The 24,365-nt window shown below is 40.1% G+C and overlaps 1 protein-coding gene across 2 annotated transcripts in view; it reads left to right on the forward strand.

Moving 5' to 3' along the window:
- The window catches only part of LRBA (LPS responsive beige-like anchor protein), a 641,245-nt gene that overhangs the window by 556,205 nt on the left and 60,675 nt on the right, over window positions 1-24,365 (forward strand). For both annotated transcript variants that reach the window (XM_075860361.1, XM_075860360.1), the window contains exons 51-52: window positions 16,409-16,564; window positions 23,824-23,991. In XM_075860361.1, the coding sequence (XP_075716476.1) occupies window positions 16,409-16,564; window positions 23,824-23,991 (324 nt within the window). The remainder of the gene's footprint in view (window positions 1-16,408; window positions 16,565-23,823; window positions 23,992-24,365) is intronic.

A 24,365-nucleotide genomic window follows, 5' to 3' on the forward strand; every position in this document is an offset into this window, starting at 1 on the left:
ATGTAGTAGTGTTACCTGCAGTCCTATGTAACACCACAGATAACACATAGTGATAACGCTCTGAGTACTGATAATGTAGTTGTGTCCCCTGCAGTCCTATGTAACACCGCTGATAACACATTGTGCTAAATTACAATCTCCGCTCTGCTACACAGTACAGATAATGTAGTAGATGTTACCTGTGGTCCTATGTAACACCACAGATAACACAGTGATAACTCTCCGAGTACAGATAATGTAGTAGATATAAGAGACAAACCAGAGACACAGACAGACAGACACACATATACACACACACACACATATACACACACACACAGACATATACACACACAGACATATACACACACAGACATATACACACACAGACATATACACACAGACATATACACACAGACACTCACTATGTGTCCTTGCTGACAGGTCAGGACGGGCTGTGGGCGGAGCTTCCTCTCTGCTTCTCGGCATGTGTAACTTCAGAGCTGGAAGGCTGCAGCACGGAAGTGGACCTGTCCCCTAACCTGAGTCATCTGACCTCATGTCACTGATGTGAGGTCAGGTGACAAGTCAGGTGACTGGACTGGTCCACTCCCTGGCCGTCACAGACCCCAGTCAGAACGCCCTAATTTCATGGCTCTTCCTAAGCTGCTGCAGGTGTCCGACATACAGGGCGCCTGTCAGCAGCGATCAGCTGCTTTTCGGCGCCCCCCCCTTCCCTTGCGCCCGGGGGACATGCCCCGCCTGCCCCCCCTAGCTACGCCCCTGTCAACTGTCAGTTGTAAAATGACAGTTACAATACACTGCACTACACAAGTACATACAGAAGTAGTGCAGTGTATTGTACAGGGGATCAGAAGATCAGATCTTCCAGTTCCCTAGTATCTGTAAAATAAAAAGCAAAAAAAAAAGGTTAAAAAAAGTTTGATAAATAAATAAAAGTTTTACGTAATAAAAACAATAATCGTTTTGTTTCCCTGATCGAGCCCTTTATAATTAGAAAAAAATTGAAAAAAAGACAAAAACTAGACCTAATAGGTATCGCCGAAGTTTGTATCAGCCTGACCTAAAAAAATATCATATTATTTATCTCGCACGGTGAACACCGTAAAAAAAATACAATAAAAAACAATAGCAGAATTTCCTTTTTTGGTCACGTTGTTTCCAATAAAATGGAATAAAAAGTGATCAAAAAGTCGCATTTACCCAAACATGGTACCAATAAAAACTACAGTGTGTCACGCAAAAAACAAGCCCTAACACAGCTCCGTCGACAGAAAAATACAAAAGTTATGGCTCTCAGGATATGGAGACACTAAAACATTTTTTTTATAAAAAGGGTTTTTATTGTGTAAAAGTAGTAAAACATATAAAAACAATACAAATTTGGTATTGCCGTAATCGTATCGAACCGCAGAATAAAGCAAACATGTTGTTTATGCTGCACAGAGAACGCCGGTAAAAATTGATTAAAAAAAACAGCGAGAGAATTTCTATTTTTTGGTCTCCTCACCCCCCAAAAAATTGAATAAAAACTGATCACATTATCACATTTACCCCAAAATGATACTAATAAAAACTACAGCTCATCCCATGAAAATCAAGCACTCACACAGCTCGTCAACGGAAAAATAAAAAGTTATGACTCTTGGAAAGCAATAATGTAAAACGATGGCCCAGACTAATTTATATGTGCAGCAGTTCTTCACCTAAAACCCCACGTCATCATTTGCAGCCCCCATTGGTAGACCCTGTAAATGCAGCGAAAACGATGACATTTTGCAGTCTGTGCTACATGTGGGGCTAGTGAAGAAGTCAAAGATTAGACAATGCTGGAGTGTGGATATTTTGTACAATACCACAGACACCCTTTGGAAGTGCGACTCCTGCACCCAAAAATCCAGCCTGTGCATAAAGGATTGGTTGAAAGCGTACGTCACTATCCATGGATAATAAATTTTATTATTCATTTACCCCATTATTACATCATCCTATTATGACCTGTTGCACTCCGCCCAGCTTACATATACCCTGATGTACTCCACATAGCTTACATATACCCTGATGTACTCCGCGCAGCTTACATATATCCTGATGTACTCCGCGCAGCTTACATATACCCTGATGTACTCCGCGCAGCTTACGTATACCCTGATGTACTCCGCGCAGCTTACGTATACCCTGATGTACTCCGCACAGCTTACGTATACCCTGATGTACTCCGCGCAGCTTACGTATACCCTGATGTACTCCGCACAGCTTACTTATACCCTGATGTACTCCGCCCAGCTTACATATAACCTGATGTAGTCCGCACAGCTTACATATACCCTGATGTAGTCCGCACAGCTTACATATACCCTGATGTAGTCCGCACAGCTTACATATACCCTGATGTACCCCGCGCAGCTTACATATGCCCTGATGTACTCCGCGCAGCTTACATATACCCTGATGTACTCCGCGCAACTTACGTATACCCTGATGTACTCCGCGCAGCTTACGTATACCCTGATGTACTCCGCGCAGCTTACATATACCCTGATGTACTCCGCGCAGCTTACATAGAACCTGATGTAGTCCGCACAGCTTACATATACCCTGATGTAGTCCGCACAGCTTACATATACCCTGATGTAGTACGCACAGCTTACATATACCCTGATGTACTCCGCGCAGCTTACATATGCCCTGATGTACTCCGCGCAGCTTACATATACCCTGATGTACTCCGCGCAGCTTACATATACCCTGATGTACTCCGCCCAGCTTACATATAACCTGATGTAGTCCGCACAGCTTACATATACCCTGATGTAGTCCGCACAGCTTACATATACCCTGATGTAGTCCGCACAGCTTACGTATACCCTGATGTAGTCCGCACAGCTTACGTATACCCTGATGTAGTCCGCACAGCTTACGTATACCCTGATGTAGTCCGCACAGCTTACGTATACCCTGATGTAGTCCGCACAGCTTACGTATACCCTGATGTAGTCCGCACAGCTTACGTATACCCTGATGTACTCCGCGCAGCTTACGTATACCCTGACGTACTCCGCGCAGCTTACGTATACCCTGACGTACTCCGCCCAGCTTACGTATAACCTGATGTACTCCGCCCAGCTTACATAGAACCTGATGTAGTCCGCACAGCTTACATATACCCTGATGTAGTCCGCGCAGCTTTCATATACCCTGATGTACTCCGCGCAGCTTACATATGCCCTGATGTACTCCGTGCAGCTTACATATACCCTGATGTACTCCGTGCAGCTTACATATACCCTGATGTACTCCGCCCAGCTTACATATAACCTGATGTAGTCCGCACAGCTTACATATACCCTGATGTACTCCGCGCAGCTTACATATGCCCTGATGTACTCCGCGCAGCTTACATATACCCTCATGTACTCCGCACAGCTTACATATACCCTGATGCACTCCGCCCAGCTTACATATGCCCCCATATTATAAGCTGAAACACCAGTAAAACACTAAACAATACTACTACCAAGCAAAATCTGTGTTCTAAAAGCCAAATGGCGATCCTTCTGGGCCTGGCAGTGTGCCCAAACAGCAGTTTATGACCACATATGGGGTATTACTGTACTCTGGAGAACCGCTTAACAATAATTTATGGGGTGTGTGTCTATGGTGGTACAAGCTGGGCACAACACATTGGGCACTGATATAGCATATCTGTGGAAAATGGCAATTTTAAATCTGCAACATCCACTGCACTAATTTCTACAAAACCTTTGGGGTCAAAATGCTCACTACACTTCTAGATGAATTCCTTGAGGGGTGTAGTTTCCCAAATGGGGTCACTTCTCTGGGGTTTTCACTGTACTGGTACCTCAGCGCAATGCAACATGGAGTCAAAAACAAATTTTGTAAAATCTCCACTCCAAAAACGAAATTGCGCTTTTTCCCTTTAGACCCTTGCTGTGTGCCCAAATAGCAGTTTACAACCACATATGGGGATCTTCCCTATTCAGGAGAAATTTTGTCACACATTTTAGGGTATCTTTTCTCCTGTATTGCTTGTGTAAATGAAAAATTATGAGCTAAATCTATGGGTTATTGGAAAAAAATATTTTTTCATTTTCACGGCCCAAGTCTAATAAAATCTGTAAAACACCTGAGGGATCAAAATGCTCACTACACCTCTAATTTAATTCTTTGAGGGGTATAGTCTCCAAAATGGGATCACACCTGGTGAATTTCTACTATACTGGTACTTCAGGGACTCTGCAAATGCGACATGGCCCCCAGAAACCAATTCAGAAAAATCTGAGCTGCAAAATCCAAATGGTGCTCCGTCCCCTCTGAGCCCTGCCGTGGGTCCAAACAGCAGTTTATTACCACATAAGGGGTATTGCCGTAATCAGGAGAAATTGCTTCACAAATGTTGAGGTGCTTTTTCTCCTTTATTCCTTTTAAAAATTAGAAAATTCTATGTTTTTTCAGAAAAAAAGTCTATTTTCATTTTCACAGACTAATTCTAATAAATTCAGCAAAAAACCTGTGGAGTCAAAATGCCAACTATACCATTAGAAAAATTCCTTGAGGGGCGTAGTTTCCAAAATTGAGTCACTTTTGGGGGGTTTCCCCTGTTTAGGTCCCTCCAGGGCGTTGCAAACGCGACACGGCACCGAAAAATATTCCAGTAAAATCAGCTCTCCAAATTCCAAATGGCGCTCCTTCCCTTCTGAGCATTGCCGTGGGTCCAAACAGCAGTTTACCACATGTGGGGTATTTCCGTAATCGGGAGAAATTGCTTTAAAAATGTTGGGGTGCTTTTTCTCCTTTATTCCTTGCAAAAATTCGAAAATTCTAAGTTTTTCCACAATAAAAGTAGATTTTCATTTTCACAGACGAATTCGAATAAATTTAGCAGAAAACCTATGGGGTCAAAATGTTAACTATACCCCTAGATATATTCCCTGAGGGGTATAGTTTCAAAAATGGGGTAACTTTTGGGGGTTTCCACTGTTTTGGCACAACAAGACCTCTTCAAACCTGACATGGTGCCTAAAATATATTCTAAAAAAAGGAGGCCCCAAAATCCACTAGGTGCTCCTTTGCTTCTGAGGCCTGTGTTTCAGTCCATTACCACACTAGGGCTACATGTGGGATATTTATAAAAACTGAAGAATCTGGGCAATAAGTATTGAGTTGCATTTCTCGGGTAAAACCTTCTGTGTTACAGAAAAAAATGTATTACAAATGAATTTTGTATAAAAAAATGAAACTTGAAAATTTCACCTCTACTTTCCTTCAATTCCTGTGAAACTCCTAAAGGGTTGAAACACTTTCTGAATGCTGTTTTGAATACTTTGAGGGGTGTAGTTTTCAAAATGGGTGTTCCTAATATATAAGGCCCTCAAAATCACTTCAGAACTGAACTGGTCCCTAAAAAAAATTGCCTTTTGAAATGTTCTTAAAAATATGAGAAATTGCTGCTAAAGTTCTAAACCTTGTAACGACCTAGAAAAATAAAAGGATGTTCAAAACATGCAAACATAAAGTAGAGATATGGGAAATGTTAATTAGTAACTATTTTGTGTGGTATTACTATCTGTTTTACAAGCAGATACATTTAAAATTAGAAAAATCATAATTTCTTCAAATTTTCTCTAAATTTTGGTGTGTTTCACAAATAAGCAATAAATTTATCGACCAAATTTTTTCACTAACCTAAAGTACAATATGTCACGAGAAAACCGTCTCATAATCGATTGGATAGGTAAAAGCATTCCAGAGTTATTACCACATAAAGTGACACATGTCAGATTTGAAAAAAATGGGTCTGGTCCTGAAGGCCAAAAATAGCTTGGTCTTGAAGGGGTTAAGGACACAGCCTCATTTTTTAAATCTGTCGTGTCACTTTATGTGGTAATAACTCCGGAATGCTTTTACCTATCCAAGCGATTCTGAGATTGTTTTCTCGTTACATATTGTACTTTATGTTAGTGAAAAAATGTGGTCGATAAATTCAATATTTTTTGTGAAAAACACCAAAATTTTGAGAAAATTTGCAAAAATTAGCATTTTTCAAAAATGTGTCTGCTTGTAAGACCGTTATACCACACAAAATAGTGACTAGTTAACATTTCCCATATGTCTACTTTATGTTTGGATAATTTTTTGAACATCCTTTTATTTTTCTAGGACGTTACAAGGCTTATAAGTTTAGCAGCAATTTCTCACATTTTCAAGAAAATTTCGAAAGGCTAATTTTTTAGGGAACAGTTCAGATCTGAAGTAGCTTTGAGGGCCTTATATATTAGCAACCCCCACAAATCACCCCATTTTAAAAACTGCACCCTTAAAGTATTCAAAACAGCATTTAGAATGTTTCTTAATCCTTTATGCGTTTCACAAGAATTAATCCCTTAATGACCGGGCATGTTTGTACCTTAATGACCAAGCCAGATTTGTCAAATCTGGTATGTCTGACTTTATCAGAGAATAACTCTGCGAAAGTCTTGAATGTCCAAGTAATTCTGACATTGTTTTTTAGTCACATGTTGTACTTTATTTTAGTGGTAAAAGTAGACTGATACGATCTGCGTAAATTAATAAAAAAATAGAAAAATTGAAGAAATTTTGTAAAATGTAACATTTTTCTCTGTTTTTAACTGCAATATGTCACATATGTACATACATACTGTACAATTTTTTTATTAAAAATATATTTCCATCTCTTTACTCTATTTTAGCAGCAGTTTGGACAAAAAATAGCAATTTAGAAGACTTACAAATTTAATAATAATTTTATAAATTTTGAAGTACATTTTGTTTTCCTGCACCAAGCCAGGTTTTCAGAGGCTCATAGGTGTTAGAATGATGGAAACCCCATTTTGAAAACTACACCCCTTAGGGTATTTATTAAGGGGTGTTGTAAGTATTTTGACCACACAGTTTTTTTGTAAGAATTCATGCAAAGCAGGCGTATAAAAATATAATTAAATTTTTTTCACAAATGTGTCATTTTTAAGACAGATTTCTTTGTAAAACGAACATGAGAATGAAGAAACACACCCCAAAATCTATCACCTTCTTTCTCCTGTTTTCAAAAATACCCCCATTGTGGCCCTAATGTGTTGCCTGGACAGGCAGGGCCCGAAAGGAAGGGAGCAATCGGAGGCTTTAAGAACTCATATTTTGCTTGAAAATTTTGTAGGTCCCACTGTACATTTGGAGAAGCTTTGAGCTGCCAGAACAATAGAAACTCCCCATATACTACCCCATTTAGAAAACTAGACCCTTTAAGGTATTTGTCTATGGGTGTAGTGAGTATTTTTACCCCACAGTTTTTTGCTAAATTTAATACAAAGCAGGTGAAAAATAATAAGATTTCACTTTTTTCATAAAAGTATCACTTTGAAGACCGATTTATTTGTAAAACGAACATGAGAATGAAGAAACACACCCCAAAATCTATCACGCTGTTTCTCCTGTTTTCAAAAATACCCCCGAAAGGAAGGAAGGAAGCAAACGGAGGCTTTCAGGACTTTTTTCTTTCAAATGTTGTAGGTCCCACTGTACATTTGGAGAGGCTTTGAGCTACAAGAACGATAGAAACTCCCCATAAAAGACCCCATTTAGAAAACTAGACCCCTTAAGGTATTTATCTATGGGTGTAGTTAGCATTTTGACCACACAGGTTTTCACTAAATATATTGGAATTAGTCTCAAAAAAAGGTAGATTTTAATTTTTACAAACAACATAGAAATTTGTAATATTTACAAGGAATAACGAAGAAAATGCACCCCAACATTTGTAAAGCAATGTCTCCCGATTACGACAATACCCCCATATGTGGTAATAAACTGCTTTTTGGACCCACAGCAGGGCTCAGAAGGGAAGGAGCGCCATTTGGATTTGCTGGAATGGTTTTCGGTGCAATGTCGCATTTGCAATGCACTGGAGGGACCAAAACAGTGGAAACCCCCCAAAAGTTACCACATTTTGAAAGCTACACCTCCAGGAATTTATCTAGGGGTATAGTGAGCATTTAGACCCCATGGGTCTTTTGCAGAGTTTTAGAATTAGGCCGTGAAAATTAATATCAAAATTTTTTCCACTAAAATGTTGCATTTTCTCATTTTCACAAGGAATAAAGGAGAAAAAAACAACCAATTTTTGTAAATAAATTTGTCCCGAGTACGGAAATACCCCACATGTGGTAATACGGTTTTTCATTAGAAATGAATTAACCCTTTCAGGACTGATCCATTTTTTGCTTTCTTATTTTAGATTTTCACTCCCCGCATTCCAAGAGCCATAACTTTTTTATTTTTCCATCTATAGAGTAGTGTGAGGGCTTATTTCTTGCGGGAGGAGCTGTAGTTTTTATTGGTACCATTTATTGGTACATAAAAAGTTGTATTACATTGTTTTTTTAGATCTAAGGTGACAAAAAAGAAAAACTGAGATTTTGGTGGTTTCAGTTATTACATTTTTTGAAGGTGTTCACTGTGCGAATGAAATAATTGTATATTGTAATAGTTCGGACTTTTACGGACGTTGCGATACCAATTTTGTTAATTTTTTTTTACATTACTTTAGAAGAAAATGGGAAAAGTTATTCTCACTACTAATAACTTTAATTCTTCTACACATTTTATTAATCCCCTTAGGGGGGACTTGATCCAGTGATCATTGGATCGCTGGTACAATACACTGCAATGCTAATGTATTGCAGTATATTGTTATTTTTACAGACTTCTGTAGCAGAGCGATCGCTGTACCTGTCCGTTAGTCCCGGGTGTCAGCTGTAATACCCGCAGCGTATGGAGCGGGCTCAGCACGTGAGCCGGCTCCATACATCAACCCCCGCACCATAACGTGCAATTAAGTCATAGTGCGCAAAGCGGATGGTTCAAAGTGAAAATTGCAATTTTCCACTGGTATGCCATTTTAGTGCATAATATGTTGTGCCCAGTTTGTGCCACAGAAGACAAATACCTCATAAAATGTTAATCGGGTTCTCCCGGGTATGGCGATGCCATATATGTGGGCGCAAACTGATGCTTGGGTACGCTGCAGGGCTTAGAAGGGAGGGAGCATCATTTTACTTTTGGAGCGCAGATTTTGCTTGGTAGTAGTTCTGTTTGGGGTTTTACTGGTATTTCAGTTTATACTGTGTGAGCTGTGCGGGGTACATCAGGGCATAATAAGAGGGTATAATAATGGGGTAAATAAATAATATTTCATAGATATGTGACCGGTGTCGCACTGATAAATGGCGCCCGATCTTATCCGCTTTTGGAACACTGCACATTTTGCATCGCCATATTCTGAAAGCCAGAACTTTTTTATTTTTTCACCACCGGAGCCGTCTGAGGGCTTATTTGTTGCGGGATAATCTGTAGTTTTTAATTGGTACCATTTTCGGGCACATGCGATTTTTATTTAATTTTTTTTCACTTTTTATTCCATTTTTTTGCAGTCCTTACGAAAAACCAGGAATTTTTTTGCGGCGTTCACCGTACGTTATAAATTAAATTTTTACTTTATTCTGCGAGTTGGCACGAATACGGCGATACCATATGTATATAGTTTTTTTTTTTCATTTTTTTAGCTTTTTTTATAAATAAGTAATTTTGTCTCACCATATTCTGAGAGCCATAATTTTTTTATTTTTTAGTCAAAAAAGCTGTGTAAGGGCTTGTTTTTTGCGGGACGGATTGAAGTTTTTATTGGTACTATTTTTGGGTACATGCGACTTTTTGATCACTTTTTATTCTTTATTTTGCGAGGGGTGGTGACCAAAAAAATTTAGATTCTGTCGTAGTTTTTTATTGATTTTTTTTTTGGGGTGTTCATCGTGCGGGAAAAATAACATTATAGTTTTATAGTTGGGGTCGTTAATGTGTACTTTTTTAACGTGTTCATTTTTTCCCTATAATAAGTCTTATTATAGGGAAAAAAAGTATTTTGTGTTTGTAAAAATGAGTTATAAGTTATATGCTTTTTTAAAAAAAAAACATTTATTACTTATTTTTACTTGTCCCACTAGGGGACTACGAGACTTGCAGCTTTGATCGCTGCTAGAGTACATTACACTACACACGTAGTGTAATGTACTCTAACTTTCATTGTGACGTAACTGTCACTCTGACAGGAAGCCGAGGAGGACCGGCCGGAGGCTGTTCCTCCGAGGCATGGCCTCCGATTGCCACAACAAGCATCGGCAGCCCACACAATCGCTTAGTGGGGGCTGCCGATGTGCTTCAAACCACTTAAATGCGGCGACGGCAATCAGTCGCCAAATTTAAGGGGTCAGTTGCCGAAAGCAGCGGCGATGGTCCGCTGACCGGCAAGACTGATGTGTCAGCTGTCTGGGACAGCTGTCATCGCAGGCTCGTCACTCTGTGTTTACACAGAGTGACCGTTTGAAATACTGACGAAAATTAACGTCATGGTGCGCGATCTAGCAGCCGACCATGAGGTTCATTTTCGTCATAGGTCGGGAAAGGGTTAAAGCAAAGTGGAAGGGAAATTTGCAAATTTCATTTTCTTGGCAGAAATTCCATTCTAATCCATTTTTCCTGTAATACTGAAGGTTTGTTTTTTTTACCAGATAAACACAACTGAAAATTTATTGCCCAGATTCTGCAGTTTTTAGAAATATCCCACATGTGACCCTAGTGTGCTACAGACCTGAAACAAAGGCCCCAGTAGCAATGGAGCACCTAGTGGAATTTTCGGCCTTCCTTTTCTTAAAGTATATTTCAGGCACCATGTCAGGTTAGAAGAGGTCTTGTGGTGCAAAAACAAAGGAAACCCCCCGAAAAGTGACTCCATTTGGAAAACTACACCCATAGAGGAATTCATCTAGGGGTGTATTGAGCATTTTGACCACACAGGTATTTCATTAGAATTGGGCAGTGAAAATGAAAAATTACATTTTTTCCAATAAGATGTAGCTTTACCTCAGAATTTTTAATTTTTTCAACAAATAAGTGAGGAAAAGCACCCCAAAATTTGTAAAGCAACTTCTCCAGAGTACGGAAATACCCAACGTGGTCATAAACTTCTGTTTGGCCAAGCGGCAAGACTCAGAAGGGAAGGCACGCCATTTAGCTTTTAGAGTACAGATTTTGCTGGTTTGATTTCTCGGCACCATGTCGCATTTGTAAAGCTCCTAAGGTATCAGTACACTGGAAACTCCCAAAAGTGACTCCATTTGGGAAACTACAGCCCTAGAGGAATTCAACTAGGGGTGTAGTGAGCATTTTGACCCCCAGCTGTTTCATGGATTTCATTAGAATTGGGCAGTAAAAATGAAAAATTAAATGTTTTTCCACTAAGACGTAGCTTTAGGTCAAAATGTTTAATTTTCTCATCAAATAAAGGAGAAAAAGAACTAACATTTGTAAAGCAACTTCTCCAGAGTACGGAAATACTCCATATGTGGTAATAAACCACTGTATGAATACACACCAGGGCTCAGAAGGGAAGGAGCGCCATTTGGGTTTTGGAGAGCAGATTTTGCTGGATTGGTTTTTCTGCACCATGTCGCTTTTGCAAAGCCCCTTGGGTACCAGTGGAAACTACCCAAAAGTGACTCCATTTGGCAAACTACACCCATTGAGGAATTAATCTAGGGGGTAGTGAGCATTTTGACCCCACAGGTGTCTCATGGATTTTATTAGAAATGGGCAGTTAAAATCAAAAATTAATTATTTTCCAGTAAGACGTAGCATTAGTTCAAAATTTGTCATTTTCTCAACAAATAAAGGACAAAAAGCACCATAACATTAGTAAAGCAACTTCTTCAGAGTAGGGAAATACCCCACACGTGGTCATAAACTGCTATTTGGACACACAGCAGGGCTCTAAAGGGAAGGAGCGCCATTTAGTATTTGGAGTGGAGATTTTACAAGATTTGTTTTTGACACCATGTTGCATTGAGCTATAGTACCAGTACAGTGGTACCCCCGAAAAATTACCCCATTTTGGAAACTAGATCTTTCAAAGAATTTATCTAGGGGTGTAGTGAGCATTTTGACCACACAAGTGTTTTTCAAAAATGAGTAAACAATAGATGTTGTAGATTGAAAATTGCCGTTTTCCACAGATATGCCATTTCAGTGCCCAATGTGTTGTGCCCAGCTTGTACCACCGTAGACACACATCCCATAAATTGTTAAGCGGGTTCCCCAGAATACAGTAATACCCCCATATATGGTCATAAATTGCCGTTTGGGCACACTGCCAGGCTCAGTTGTTGCTTGGTATTTTACTGGTATTTCAGCTTTTAATGTGGGGGCATATGTAAGCTGGGCAGAGTACATCAGGGTATATGTAAACTGGGCGGAGTACGTCAGGGTATATGTAAGCTTGGCGGAGTACATCAGGGCATAATAGGATGATGTAATAATGGGGTGAATGAATAATCCATGGATTGGTGTGGTACGCTGTGAACCAATCCTTTATGCACAGGCCGGGTTTATTGGGTATTATACAAAATATCTGCGCTCCAGTATTGCCTAATCTTTGACTTCTTCACTAGCCATATAAGCAGCACAAGGCCCTAAAGTTTCCTCATCTCCGCTGCATCTGCAGGGTCCCCCTGTGGGGTCCAGCAAATGATGATGTAGGGTATTTAGTGAAATTCTACTGGACCTAAAAAATTAGTCTTGGATGTCATTTAGCATCATTGCGTTTTGATTGTCATAATGTGTTATTTTTCCGTTGACGGAGCTGTGTGAGGGCTTGTTTTTTGTGGAACGAGCTGTAATTTCTATTGGTTCTATTTTGGGGTACATGCGATCTTTATTTTTTTTATCACTATTCCATTTTTTGGGAGATGAGGAAACCTAAAAACAGCAATTCTAGCACGTTTTTTTTTTTTTTTAGTGTTACCATGTTGTTTATACTGCACGGTGAACTTCATTCTGTGGGTCGATACGATTACAGCGACACCAAATTTATATAGTTTTTTTACGTTTCACTACTTTCCCACAATAAAAATACTCTTTTCTAAAAAAAACATGTTTTAGTGTTGCCATTTTCTGACAGCCATAACTTTTTTTATTTTTTAGTTAATATCGCTGCAGGAGGGCATGTTTTATGCGTGACTAACTGTAGTTTATATTGGTACCATTTTGCGTTACTTGCAACTTTTTGATCACTTTTTATTAAATTTTTTTTGAGACATGATGACCAAAAAATAAAATGCTGTCATTGTTTTTTATTATATGTTTTTACCGTGTTCACCGTGCGGTAAAAATAATGTGATATTTTTATAGATCAGGCCGTTCCGAACGCAGCGATACCTATTATGTATATTTTTTTTTCATGTTTTCATTTTTTGTCTAATAATAAAGGAGTTGATCAGGGAAACAGGGCGATTGTTGTTTTTATTAGTTAAAATTTGTATTTATTTCATTTTTTTTTACTTTTTTCACTTTTTTTTTTACACACTGACCTGTGGACTTGAAGATCTCATCTTCTGACCCCCGGTACAATACACTGCACTACTTATGTAGTGCAGTGTATCATAACTGTCATTCTTCATTTGACAGTTAGCCTATTACGTCATGCCTCAGGCAGGACCTAATAAGCTACCGTACCTGGGCAACCAGGAAGCCTAGCAACCCGGGGGGGGGGGGTACAGAGGGAGCTCCTTCCCTCTGTCAACCACTTCAATGCGGCGGACGCCATTGACAGCCGCATTGAAGGGGTTAAATGGCTGCGACCGGCGGTAACTGCCATCGCAGCCACTGCTGCAGGATGTCAGCTGTGTATTACAGCTGACAGCCGCTGACGATGAAGCGCGTACAGCTCCTGTGCCGGCTTTATCTACAGGGCATGACTGTACGCCCTATTGCGGGAACGCACTTTGAACTTGGACGTAAAGTCATGCCCAAAAGCGGGAAGGGGTTAAAGTCTTATGATATTCTAAATGATCAGTTATACTGTGGACAGTGGAGAATGCGGTGAATATCATATAGCATATTAAAAGCACCACAAGTTGGGCACATATATACATTTATACTCGCCAAACTATAGCAGTGTTTATAGAAATGAATGCCAAATATCATCCTTCCATCTATAATCACTTCAAGCCCTTCCGTTAATGCGTACACATTTTATTCATGTTGCGTAACTTTGCAGAATCGGTTTATTTTATTTCCCCTTAAATATGTTTGAAGACTGAGGTACTTCAGGTTACCTACCAACCACTTCACTTCAAGTCTGGGGGACCACCATTGGATTTCAAGTGACTACTTGTAAGAAGGTGTTCACAAAAAGTTTGGTCTGTTATTCCAACATGTTACAGCTCTATGTTAAAGGTGTCACATAAAGGCAACCCCCAGATTGATGTCATAGAGGTGGATCCCCTGCCCTGGACCCCCCTCCATGAGCATGAATGGAAAGCAACTCTGGTGGACTCAACCTTTAACTGCTTAAGCCACTGCAGGGGGAATGGAAAGCCAAAGTCGACTTCCACTTACGACAGCAATTGTTACTTGGGGTTAGAGATGCCGGACCAGCAACTTTTCAGATTGTCCTTATAAGACAACACCTTTTAAGAACTTTATTGCAGCTTTAAGACGGAGGCATGCAAGATAATGGAGTAAATGTGCAGGAACAATGAAGTTTGTAAATTGTGTTCTCTACCAATGTTAGAGGGAGGCATTGAGTTTTTATTCTGTATGGTCGGATGTTGTACATTTTTTACATTATTTTTGCTGCAGCAATCCTAAAACTTCCTATACACATTAAATTAATGTTGGCAATTCAGCCAATGATCTATTGGGTTTGAGGCCCTGCTGACCACCCCCCAAAGTTAGTTGTGGGAAAACGAGGATCTTTTGTTGTGTTGGGAGATAAGCCGCTATAAGAGGTATCTGGCATCTATTTGTCTTCCACTGTCCATTGAAACCTGCCCATGCATCTTTACGGGGAAGTCGTGGAAGATGAGGGTATGTTCACACGACAGCACAAAATAAGTCTGATATTACGGAGCTGTTTTCAGGCGAAAACTTCTCCTGAATTTCAGACGTAATTGCTCGTACTCGCGTTTTTCGCGGCGTTCATTACGGATGTAATTGGAGCTCTTTTTCAATGGAGTCAATGCAAAACGGCTCCAATTACGTTCCATGAAGTGTCCTGCACTTCTTTTGACGAGCCGTCTTTTTTACTCGCCGTCTTTTGACAGTGACACGTAAAATGACATGTCGTCGGCACAGTACATCGTAAAACCCATTGAAAGTAATGGGAAAGATGTTTGTCGGCGTAATGGAGCCGTTTTTTCAGACGTAATTCGGGGCGTAAAACGCCCAAATTACTTCTGAAACTTGGTCGTGTGAACATACCCTGACAGTCCGCCAAATGAGCATTCAGTGACCGCTATCTTGTATGTATGGCCAGCTTTGAGTGCTATGTTTTTAACTGGACCTAAAGGACTAATCCATATTCATATAATATTTATATAGGATAATGTATTTGCATATTAATACATATAGGGATGAAGTCAAAATGAGAATTTTCATCATCAATGGTGGTGTGCTCCTCCGACATGGTCATGTCTGGTAAAGTCCTATTGTTTTGGTAATTTTTGTAAACCCTGTTTAGACTATAGCAAACAGAAATTCAGGCCTGCAAATATTTATTATATGTCAATTAAAAAAAATAAAAATCTTGATGTAACCGATTTGCTTCTAGTGGGAGTCCTCTGATCTTGAAATGATTTTTACTAACATATTTTACACTCGGCTCTGCGTCCAGATGTCATTTACAAGCCCCGTGTTTCATTCATAAACATGATTGCATAACAAAGAGAACATACTTAGTCTGCTAAAGCAATGGTTTATTGTATTCTTCCTGTTTTGCTGCTTTTTGCACATGGGTTAGTCTTGTTTAGCAATAAATTTCAAGCGGTCCAAGGATTGCTCATGAGAGACATGTCGGCAAACCTCGGCCAAGTAAAAGTAGCTACTTTTCAAAGAGTGTTTTATTACCAATAGCTTGGTTTGGAAGGCGAATGAAATTTAACGTAGAGGAAGGATTAGACCCGTCTTCTGTTACAGTTTCTCTCTCCTTCCTGCAATATATTTATTAGTAATATGCTGCAGCACAGTTTAGCAATGCCCGATTCATGTTGTTACAAGACAAGCCAAGCAAATAACTCACTCTTTATCAGCGTAATGAGGGTAGATATTACTTACTGGGCCTTTATAGCTAAAGACGCTGGTCCTACTGGATCAACTAGTTGATTCTGTCTGTTAAGCTGGTCAAGTGTTGGAGACATTTGTTTTAATTTTTTTATTTAATTGTTGGCAATAACATATTACTATTTCTGTTTGCCGTTTTTCTTACAAATCAGTAATGCTATGAAACGGAACGAGTGTTGATGTGTTTTATATATCTTTGCAGCCAGCAACACTGGAATGCACAGACGACAAATCTCAGACCTTTTAGACCAAAGTATCCAGGTCCATTCTCAATGCTTTGTGATCACAGCCGACAATCGCTTCATAATAGTGTGCGGCTTTTGGGACAAAAGTTTCCGTGTGTATTCCACTGACACAGGTAAGTTCTAGTTTTCTAAATGTCTTTTTATCCACGTGTGTGTGTCTGTCTATCTATACATAATATATCTAAAATTGTGTGTATTTTTTCCTTATACTCTCTCTTTCTCCCCCTCTCTCCCTCTCTCCTTTCTCTTTCCCTCTCTCCTTTCTCTTTCCCTCTCTCCTTTCTTTCCTTCTCTCCTTTCCCTCTCTCCTTTCTTTCCCTCTCTCTTTTCTTTCCATCTCTCTTTTCTTTCCATCTCTCTTTTCTTTCCCTCTCTCTTTTCTTTCCCTCTCTCCTTTCTTTCCCTCTCTCCTTTCTTTCCCTCTCTCCTTTCTTTCCCTCTCTCCTTTCTTTCCCTCTCTCCTTTCTTTCCCTCTCTCCTTTCTTTCCCTCTCTCCTTTCTTTCCCTCTCTCTTTCTCCCCCTCTCTCTTTCTCCCCCTCTCTCTTTCTCCCCCTCTCTCTTTCTCCCCCTCTCTCTCTTTCCCCCTCTCTCTCTCTCCCCCTCTCTCTCTCTCTCTCTCCCCCTCTCTCTCTCTCCCCCTCTCTCTCTCTCCCCCTCTCTCTCTCTCCCCCTCTCTCTCTTTCCCCCTCTCTCTCTTTCCCCCTCTCTCTCTTTCCCCCTCTCTCTCTTTCCCCCTCTCTCTCTTTCCCCCTCTCTCTCTTTCCCCCTCTCTCTCTCTCCCCCCCTCTCTCTCTCTTCCCCCCCTCTCTCTCTCTTTCCCCCTCTCTCTCTCTCTTTCCCCCCTCTCTCTCTCTCTCTTTCCCCCCCTCTCTCTCTCTCTTTCCCCCCTCTCTCTCCCCCCCTCTCTCTCTTTCCCCCCTCTCTCTCTTTCCCCCTCTCTTTCTCTTTCCCCCCTCTCTCTTTCCCCCCTCTCTCTCTCTTTCCCCCCTCTCTCTCTCTTTCCCCCTCTCTCTCTCTTTCCCCCTCTCTCTCTCTTTCCCCCCTCTCTCTCTCTTTCCCCCCTCTCTCTCTCTCTTTCCCCCCTCTCTCTCTCTTTCCCCCCTCTCTCTCTCTCTTTCCCCCCTCTCTCTCTCTTCCCCCCCCTCTCTCTCTCTTTCCCCCCCCCTCTCTCTCTCCCCCCTCTCTCTCTCTTTCCCCCCTCTCTCTCTCTTTCCCCCCTCTCTCTCTCTTTCCCCCCTCTCTCTCTCTTTCCCCCCTCTCTCTCTCTTTCCCCCCTCTCTCTCTCCCTCTTTCCCCCTCTCTCTCTCCCTCTTTCCCCCTCTCTCTCTTTCCCCCCTCTCTCTCTCTCTTTCCCCCTCTCTCTCTCTCTTTCCCCCCTCTCTCTCTCCCTCTTTCCCCCCTCTCTCTCTCTCTCTTCCCCCCCCTCTCTCTCTCTCTCTCTCTTTCCCCCCTCTCTCTCTCTCTCTCTCTGGCTCTTTCTCTTTTTTTCCACTGTTGTCTTTTCCCCTTATTCTATAACTATAATATAGCATTTCACAGCACAATAAATAAAAACATGCAACTGCATTATTAATGCAGGATTACATGATAGGTTTTGCCCATTGTGCATTGCTGGACGTAACTATAATGCAGTAGTAAATGTTATATACAGGACGATTATAATAATGCTATATGTGAAAATGTTTGTTTTTGGTTTTTTTTTCTTGTGGAAACTATAACACGTGGACATTTCTCATTTTCTTGGTTCCCTTTAAATGGTACATTTCTGAGGAATATTTTACCTGCATTGTGAAATCCACTTTTTTTTTTCTTGCACATTTACATTTAAAGGATTTCACAGTATTTGTCTTGACATGTGGGACACAGGATTAACACGTCTGTGAAAGCTGTTAGAGAAGAAACTCTACCGTGTGTTTCTGATTGTTTAATGGCTCCGGTCCTTTTTTTTTTCTTCTATTCCGTTTAGTTGGAACCATACACATTTTAGTCCATGCTTGCATCCTCCGAGATCACTTAGATTGGGAAAATACTATTGCTCTTTTACTCTGTGAGCCCGAGCAGCAGGGCAAACACGTGCACACATCATGTAATGTATAGCAGTGCAGCACAATAAGTGTTCTATCCAATTATATTCTATCACGTCTGAATAAAAGGGCCCTATTCTTTTTTTTCTTTTTTTTTTTTTAAGCATTCCTTGTTTTGTTTTTATACTTGTAACAGGAAATTCTTGTGGTGTAAATCATTTTTTCTAAGTAGAACCAATACAGAAAAGGCATCATAAACCCTCTCCTGGCAGCGGGAATTATTTTCAGGCGGCCTTTTACATCCAGTTCTGCTAAGGGCCTGTGTCTGTTTTCCTTTTTCTCCTTTATTTCTTTTTATTTGCAACTGGGCTGTCAAATAAAACTGAATAACTAGAAAATGTGTTCTGTCAAAAAAAGGAAATAAGGTTTCAGCTAATATAATATTTTCTGTTCTTGTATCAAGAACTCCTCTTAACGCATAATACAACTAAGGCTAATAAGTACGGCACATTAATAAAAAATACAGTTTAAGGCCTCATGCACACGACCGTAAAAACTCCCGTAATTACGACCCGTAATAACGGGCTCATAGACTTCTATTGGCCACGGGTACCTTCCCGTTTTCTTACGGGAAGGTGCCCGTGCCGTTGAAAATTATAGAACATTTCCTATTTCAGGCCATAATAACGGCACAGACAGCCCATAGAAGTCTATGGAGCTGTCCTACATGTGCTACATGTGTGCACCCGTCATTACGGCAGCGTTGCTAGGCGACGTCCGTAAATAGTCACTGTCCAGGGTGCTGAAAGAGTTAACTGATCGGCAGTAACTCTTTCAGCACCCTGGACAGTGAATTCTGATCAGAATATAGAGCAACCTGTAAAAAATAAAAAATAAAAGACGTTCATACTTACCGAGAACTTCCTGCTTCCTCCAGTCCGGTCTCCCGGCCGTTGCCTTGGTGACGCGTCCCTCTCGACATCCGGCCCGACATCCCTGGATGACGTTTCAGCCCATGTGACCGCTGCAGCCAATCACAGGTCAATCACAGGCTGCAGCGGTCACATGGACTGCTGCGTCATCCAGGGATATCGGGCTGGATGTGAAGAGAGGGACGCGTCACCAAGACAACGGCCGGGTAAGTATGAATTTCTTTAACTTTTATTACAGAAAGGGCTGTCCCTTCTCTCTATCCTGCACTGATAGAGAGAAGGGGCTGCCGATTAGTGCAGTGCTATTTTGCAGCCAAAAACGTGCCCGTAAATACGGGTGGAATACGGGTGACACCGGACCCATATTTACGGGCACGGGTCCGTAAATACTGGTGCAAAACGGGTCGAATACGTGTGACACCCGACCCGTATTTACGCCAGTATTTACAGGTGGGAAAAAATACGGTTGTATGCATGAGGCTTAACATAACCTATAATAGTTAAATTATTTTATATGATTATTTATAACATAATATATTTATTTTAAATTATCTTTTTAATCTTGTTTTTATGGCATTTAATGCAGTTAATTATTTTAACCCTAAAAATATCGATCTCCCATATACCCATCTCCCATATACCCATCTCCCATATACCCATCTCCCAATCTTCATATATTCCACATATACTATCATCCAAAAGTTGTGAATCACTGAAAAATATCTTGTTTTTTTTTATTAGTTATTTGCAACAATATACTAAACGATATAATTTATTACATAAAATGATTGATTTATTAAAATAGATTTCATAGAACTGAAAAATTTAGTTTTAAGCACCTATTACTTCAGGTTTTTTTAATGGCAAATGTCCTTCCTTCGCTCAGCCATAGTTAATCATGTTTTAATGCTAATTGTTTAATAAACAGCCTTCGTAATTGTCTTCGCACACGCTGATATATTGTTAAATACAGCAAGTGAATTGTTTTTCATTGAGTTTCAAGGGCTGCAGTATACTAGGATATCAGCAGTGCAATTATGACGGCAAAATTAAGGTTTCTCAAGAATCACATCAGTTTATAGCTTTGTGTAATTAAAGGAACCCTCTGGTCAAAACATATACACTTTGTTATGCCTAGTGCAGGCCCTTAGGGGGAGGTGCATGACACAGGGATTCTTAAAGGGAACCTGTCACAAGCATTTCACCTATTGAACTTTACTTAACCCTCACTGGCCGCTGCAGTCAAAAGTTCATTGCCGTTATCCCCTCTCCTAATCTCTTCTTCCGACTGTAAATAATGGTCTACGAACATTTCACGCATTTTATCGTAATAATCCGGTGTCCCTTTGTGCGCACACCCCAGAAGAGGACATCAATGCACAAGCGCGGGATTTTGTGTGCTGGGGGAAGGCGAGGAGCTGTCAATCAAAAGTAAGGAGGTGGGGTAAATTCGGAAAGGCTTGAGGAATGAAGATATGACTCTTTTCAAACGAAGATATGACTCTATTCTGCTCATTAGCATACAGTTCTGGAACACTCAAAAGCTGAATACTAAAGCCACAGAGCCGACTAAGAAGACAATTATAGGTTATTTAGAAATGATTTTTCTCCCACTACCACCAGGTATTGCTGGTTTAATAGGTGAAATGCTGGTGACAGGTTCCTTTTAAAGAGTACCTTTCACCTGCCCATACATGTGCAGCATGTAATATGCAGAGCTTCACAAACCCTGTCTCACTTGAAATTATTTTCCTATCTTCCTCCGTTATTTACATATTGGTGCTGTTATATTTGGCGCCCGATGTGTAAACAAGCCCCTGAACTGTCATTGGGCCGTTTCTATCTAACTTAATGGCAACGGGGGTGTGATCTCTTTGCTCTGACACTGTCCAATCAGCTACGGACAGTGTCGGGCGGCTTGTGCTGTGTTCCCTCCCGCGAGAACACATACAGACAGAGAGCGCTCGCTGCAGAACCGCCAGTCTATGTGTGTTCTCGCAGGAGGGAACACAGCGTAAGCCGCCCCGACACTGTCCGTAGCTGATTGGACAGTGTCAGAGCGAAGAGATCACGCCCCCTTGCCATTTAGTTAGATAGAAACGCCCCATTGACAGTTAAGAGGCTTATTTACATATCGGGCGCCAAATATAACAGCACCGAAATGTAAATAACGGAGGAAGATAGGAAAAAATTTATAGTGAGACAGTGTTTGTGAAACCCTGCCTATTACATGCTGCACTCAGCTGCACATGTATGGGCAGGTGAAAGGTTCTTTTTAAAGGCTATGTACACCTTTTTTATTTTTTATTGTTTTAATAAAAATATCCGTGTGGTGCAACTGTCTAAATACTTTTTATTAAATATAATTTTTACTTTTTGATATACAACTGCTTTGTATCCTGTATACAGAGCAGCTGTATCTTGCGCTAATACCTGAATCCATCAGGTCCACTGGACTGACAGGTTCAGGGTCAGCAGGTCCTGCGTGTCTGTGACATCAGGATCCACCGGTTATCAATCACATCAAAGTTATCACAGACACGCAGGACTCCCTGTCACTGAACCTGTCAGTGCTGCTAACCTGACAGCTGTATCTCACAAAGTAAAAATTATTTTTATTAAAAAGTATTTAGGAAGTTGCACCAAACACACTGATAGATATTTTTATTAAAAACCAAACAAACAACTATTTCAAAGATGTACATAGCCTTTAAAGAGGTAATGTAGATTACAGCAGTGTTTTTTATTTAGGAAAACTATCATTTTTTGATGGAGTTATGACCTATTTTAGCTTTACGCTAATGAGTTTCTTAATGGACAACTGGGCGTGTTTTACTTTTGGACCAAGTGGGCGTTGTGGAGAGAAGTGTATGACGCTGACCAATCAGTGATTAATCAGCGTCATACACTTCTCCCCATTCATTTACACGGTAGATAGCGTTCTTATTACATCACTATGTGCAGCCACATAAACACACAGTAACGTTACTGCAGTGTCCTGACAATGAATATACATTACCTCCAGCCAGGACGTGATGTGTATTCAGAATCCTGACACTTCTGTAGAATGTGTGTGATATTTACAGCAAGGCAAGCGTAATCTCGTGAGATTACGATGTAACCTGTCATTTAAAACGAGATTAAGTTTGCCTTGCTGTAAATCTCTCAAAGTAAAAAGTTGGTCAAAAAGTAAAACACACCAGTTGTCCATTGAGAAACTCATTAGCATAAAGCTAATATAGGTGATAACTCCGTCAAAAATGATCGTTTTTCTAAATAAAAAAACACTGCTGTAATCTACATTACAGCGCCGATCACATTATGTACAAGATAGGGCATTTATAATGTGGTGGCAGTTCTTTAAGTTATTTGGATCCTTATGTGATGCACTGTTTCTCTTGGGTAAGGTTTGAGGAATAGAGGCCTCACAGGTCATGAGTTGCAGTCTTCCTTAAATTGTACATATTGATACCAGTGTTACCTGCAAAAGTACAGACAACTCTAGGATTCTGACCTCACAGCCCAAGTTGCATAAAACATAGTTGAGAACAATAAATAGAAAGAAGAACTTAAAATGGGCAGAACACATACACTGGATGGTTTGATGACTGGAAAAAGAGTTTCATGGTTCTACGTTTAAGGTGTTAAAATCAAACAGGAGAAAATATAAGTTGTAAACTTATGGATGCTGGAGAAGTGCTTCATGCTTTCTGTCGAGCATGGCAGAGGCAATGTTATGGTATTGGGCTGCTTTGGTGCTGTAAGGTTGGAGATTTAGACTGCAAGTATTAATGAATTTTTAATTTTCCGGATGTTAAAAGCTATGGACGCCTTTTTGAGAGTTTTTTTTTTTTTAATAGATTCAGTTCATTGTGATTAGTGTAACTTTGTAATTAGTCTTTATTAAAAAATCGTTTTACTTTTGGAGATATAGCTGTTCCGTATTCTCTATACAGAACAGCTGTATCGCTTGTTTTACAGTGAATCCATCAGTCCCGCGGACGTGACTGGTTTAGTGTCGGCGGGTCCTGCATGTCTGTGACACGCAGGATCCACCTGTAATCATTCACATCTATCTAAGTTCATCAAACGCAGGACCCGCCAACACTGAATCTGTCAGGTCCGCGGGACTGACGGATTCAGTATAAAACGAACGATACTGCTGTTCGGTATAGAGAACACAGAACAGCTGTATCTCCTAAAGTAAAACTATTTTTTTTAATGAAGACTAATTATAAAGTTACACTAATCACACTGAGTGATCTATTTATTAAAAAAAAAAAATATGCCCTCAAAGGTGTACATAGCCTTTAAGCTAAATACATTATGAAAACAAGTTGTATTATTTCATTAAGTTTGATTATTTTAATAATGTTTCATGTCCATATCAAGTAAATAAACTATTATTGTTGCAGGAAAACTAACTCAGGTGGTTTTTGGGCATTGGGATGTGGTAACATGCTTGGCCCGATCTGAATCTTACATTGGAGGAGACTGTTACATCCTCTCAGGATCTAGAGATGCAACACTGCTGTTGTGGTACTGGAATGGCAAAAGCAACGGCATCGGGGACAATCCAAACAGTAAGCATTTTCTAACAATGTATTAATAATTTTATCTAAGCTTTACATACAGTCATGTGGGAAAGTAAGGACACCCCACGTAAAGTTTTTTTTAAAGTTTTTTTTTAATCATATGTGGACATATGATTTTTTGATCTTCATTGGAAAAGTATATAAACATAAAGGTGATTTTTATTGAACAAAAATAAAAAAATAAAGCATTGACTTTACAATAATGTATTTAACAAGAAGTGCAGATATCATGTTTTCTTCTGTGGAAAAAGTACGACGGCTTAGCACCTTATAGCTAGAAGTTTCCTGTGCTCCATTGACGTTTATTTATTTAATATATAGTTGCACAGCGTTTTGAAGTGATTTTAGGCCACGAACACGTG

This window comes from Rhinoderma darwinii, chromosome 1 (assembly GCF_050947455.1).
Source record: "Rhinoderma darwinii isolate aRhiDar2 chromosome 1, aRhiDar2.hap1, whole genome shotgun sequence".
Taxonomy (NCBI): Eukaryota; Metazoa; Chordata; class Amphibia; order Anura; family Rhinodermatidae; genus Rhinoderma; species Rhinoderma darwinii.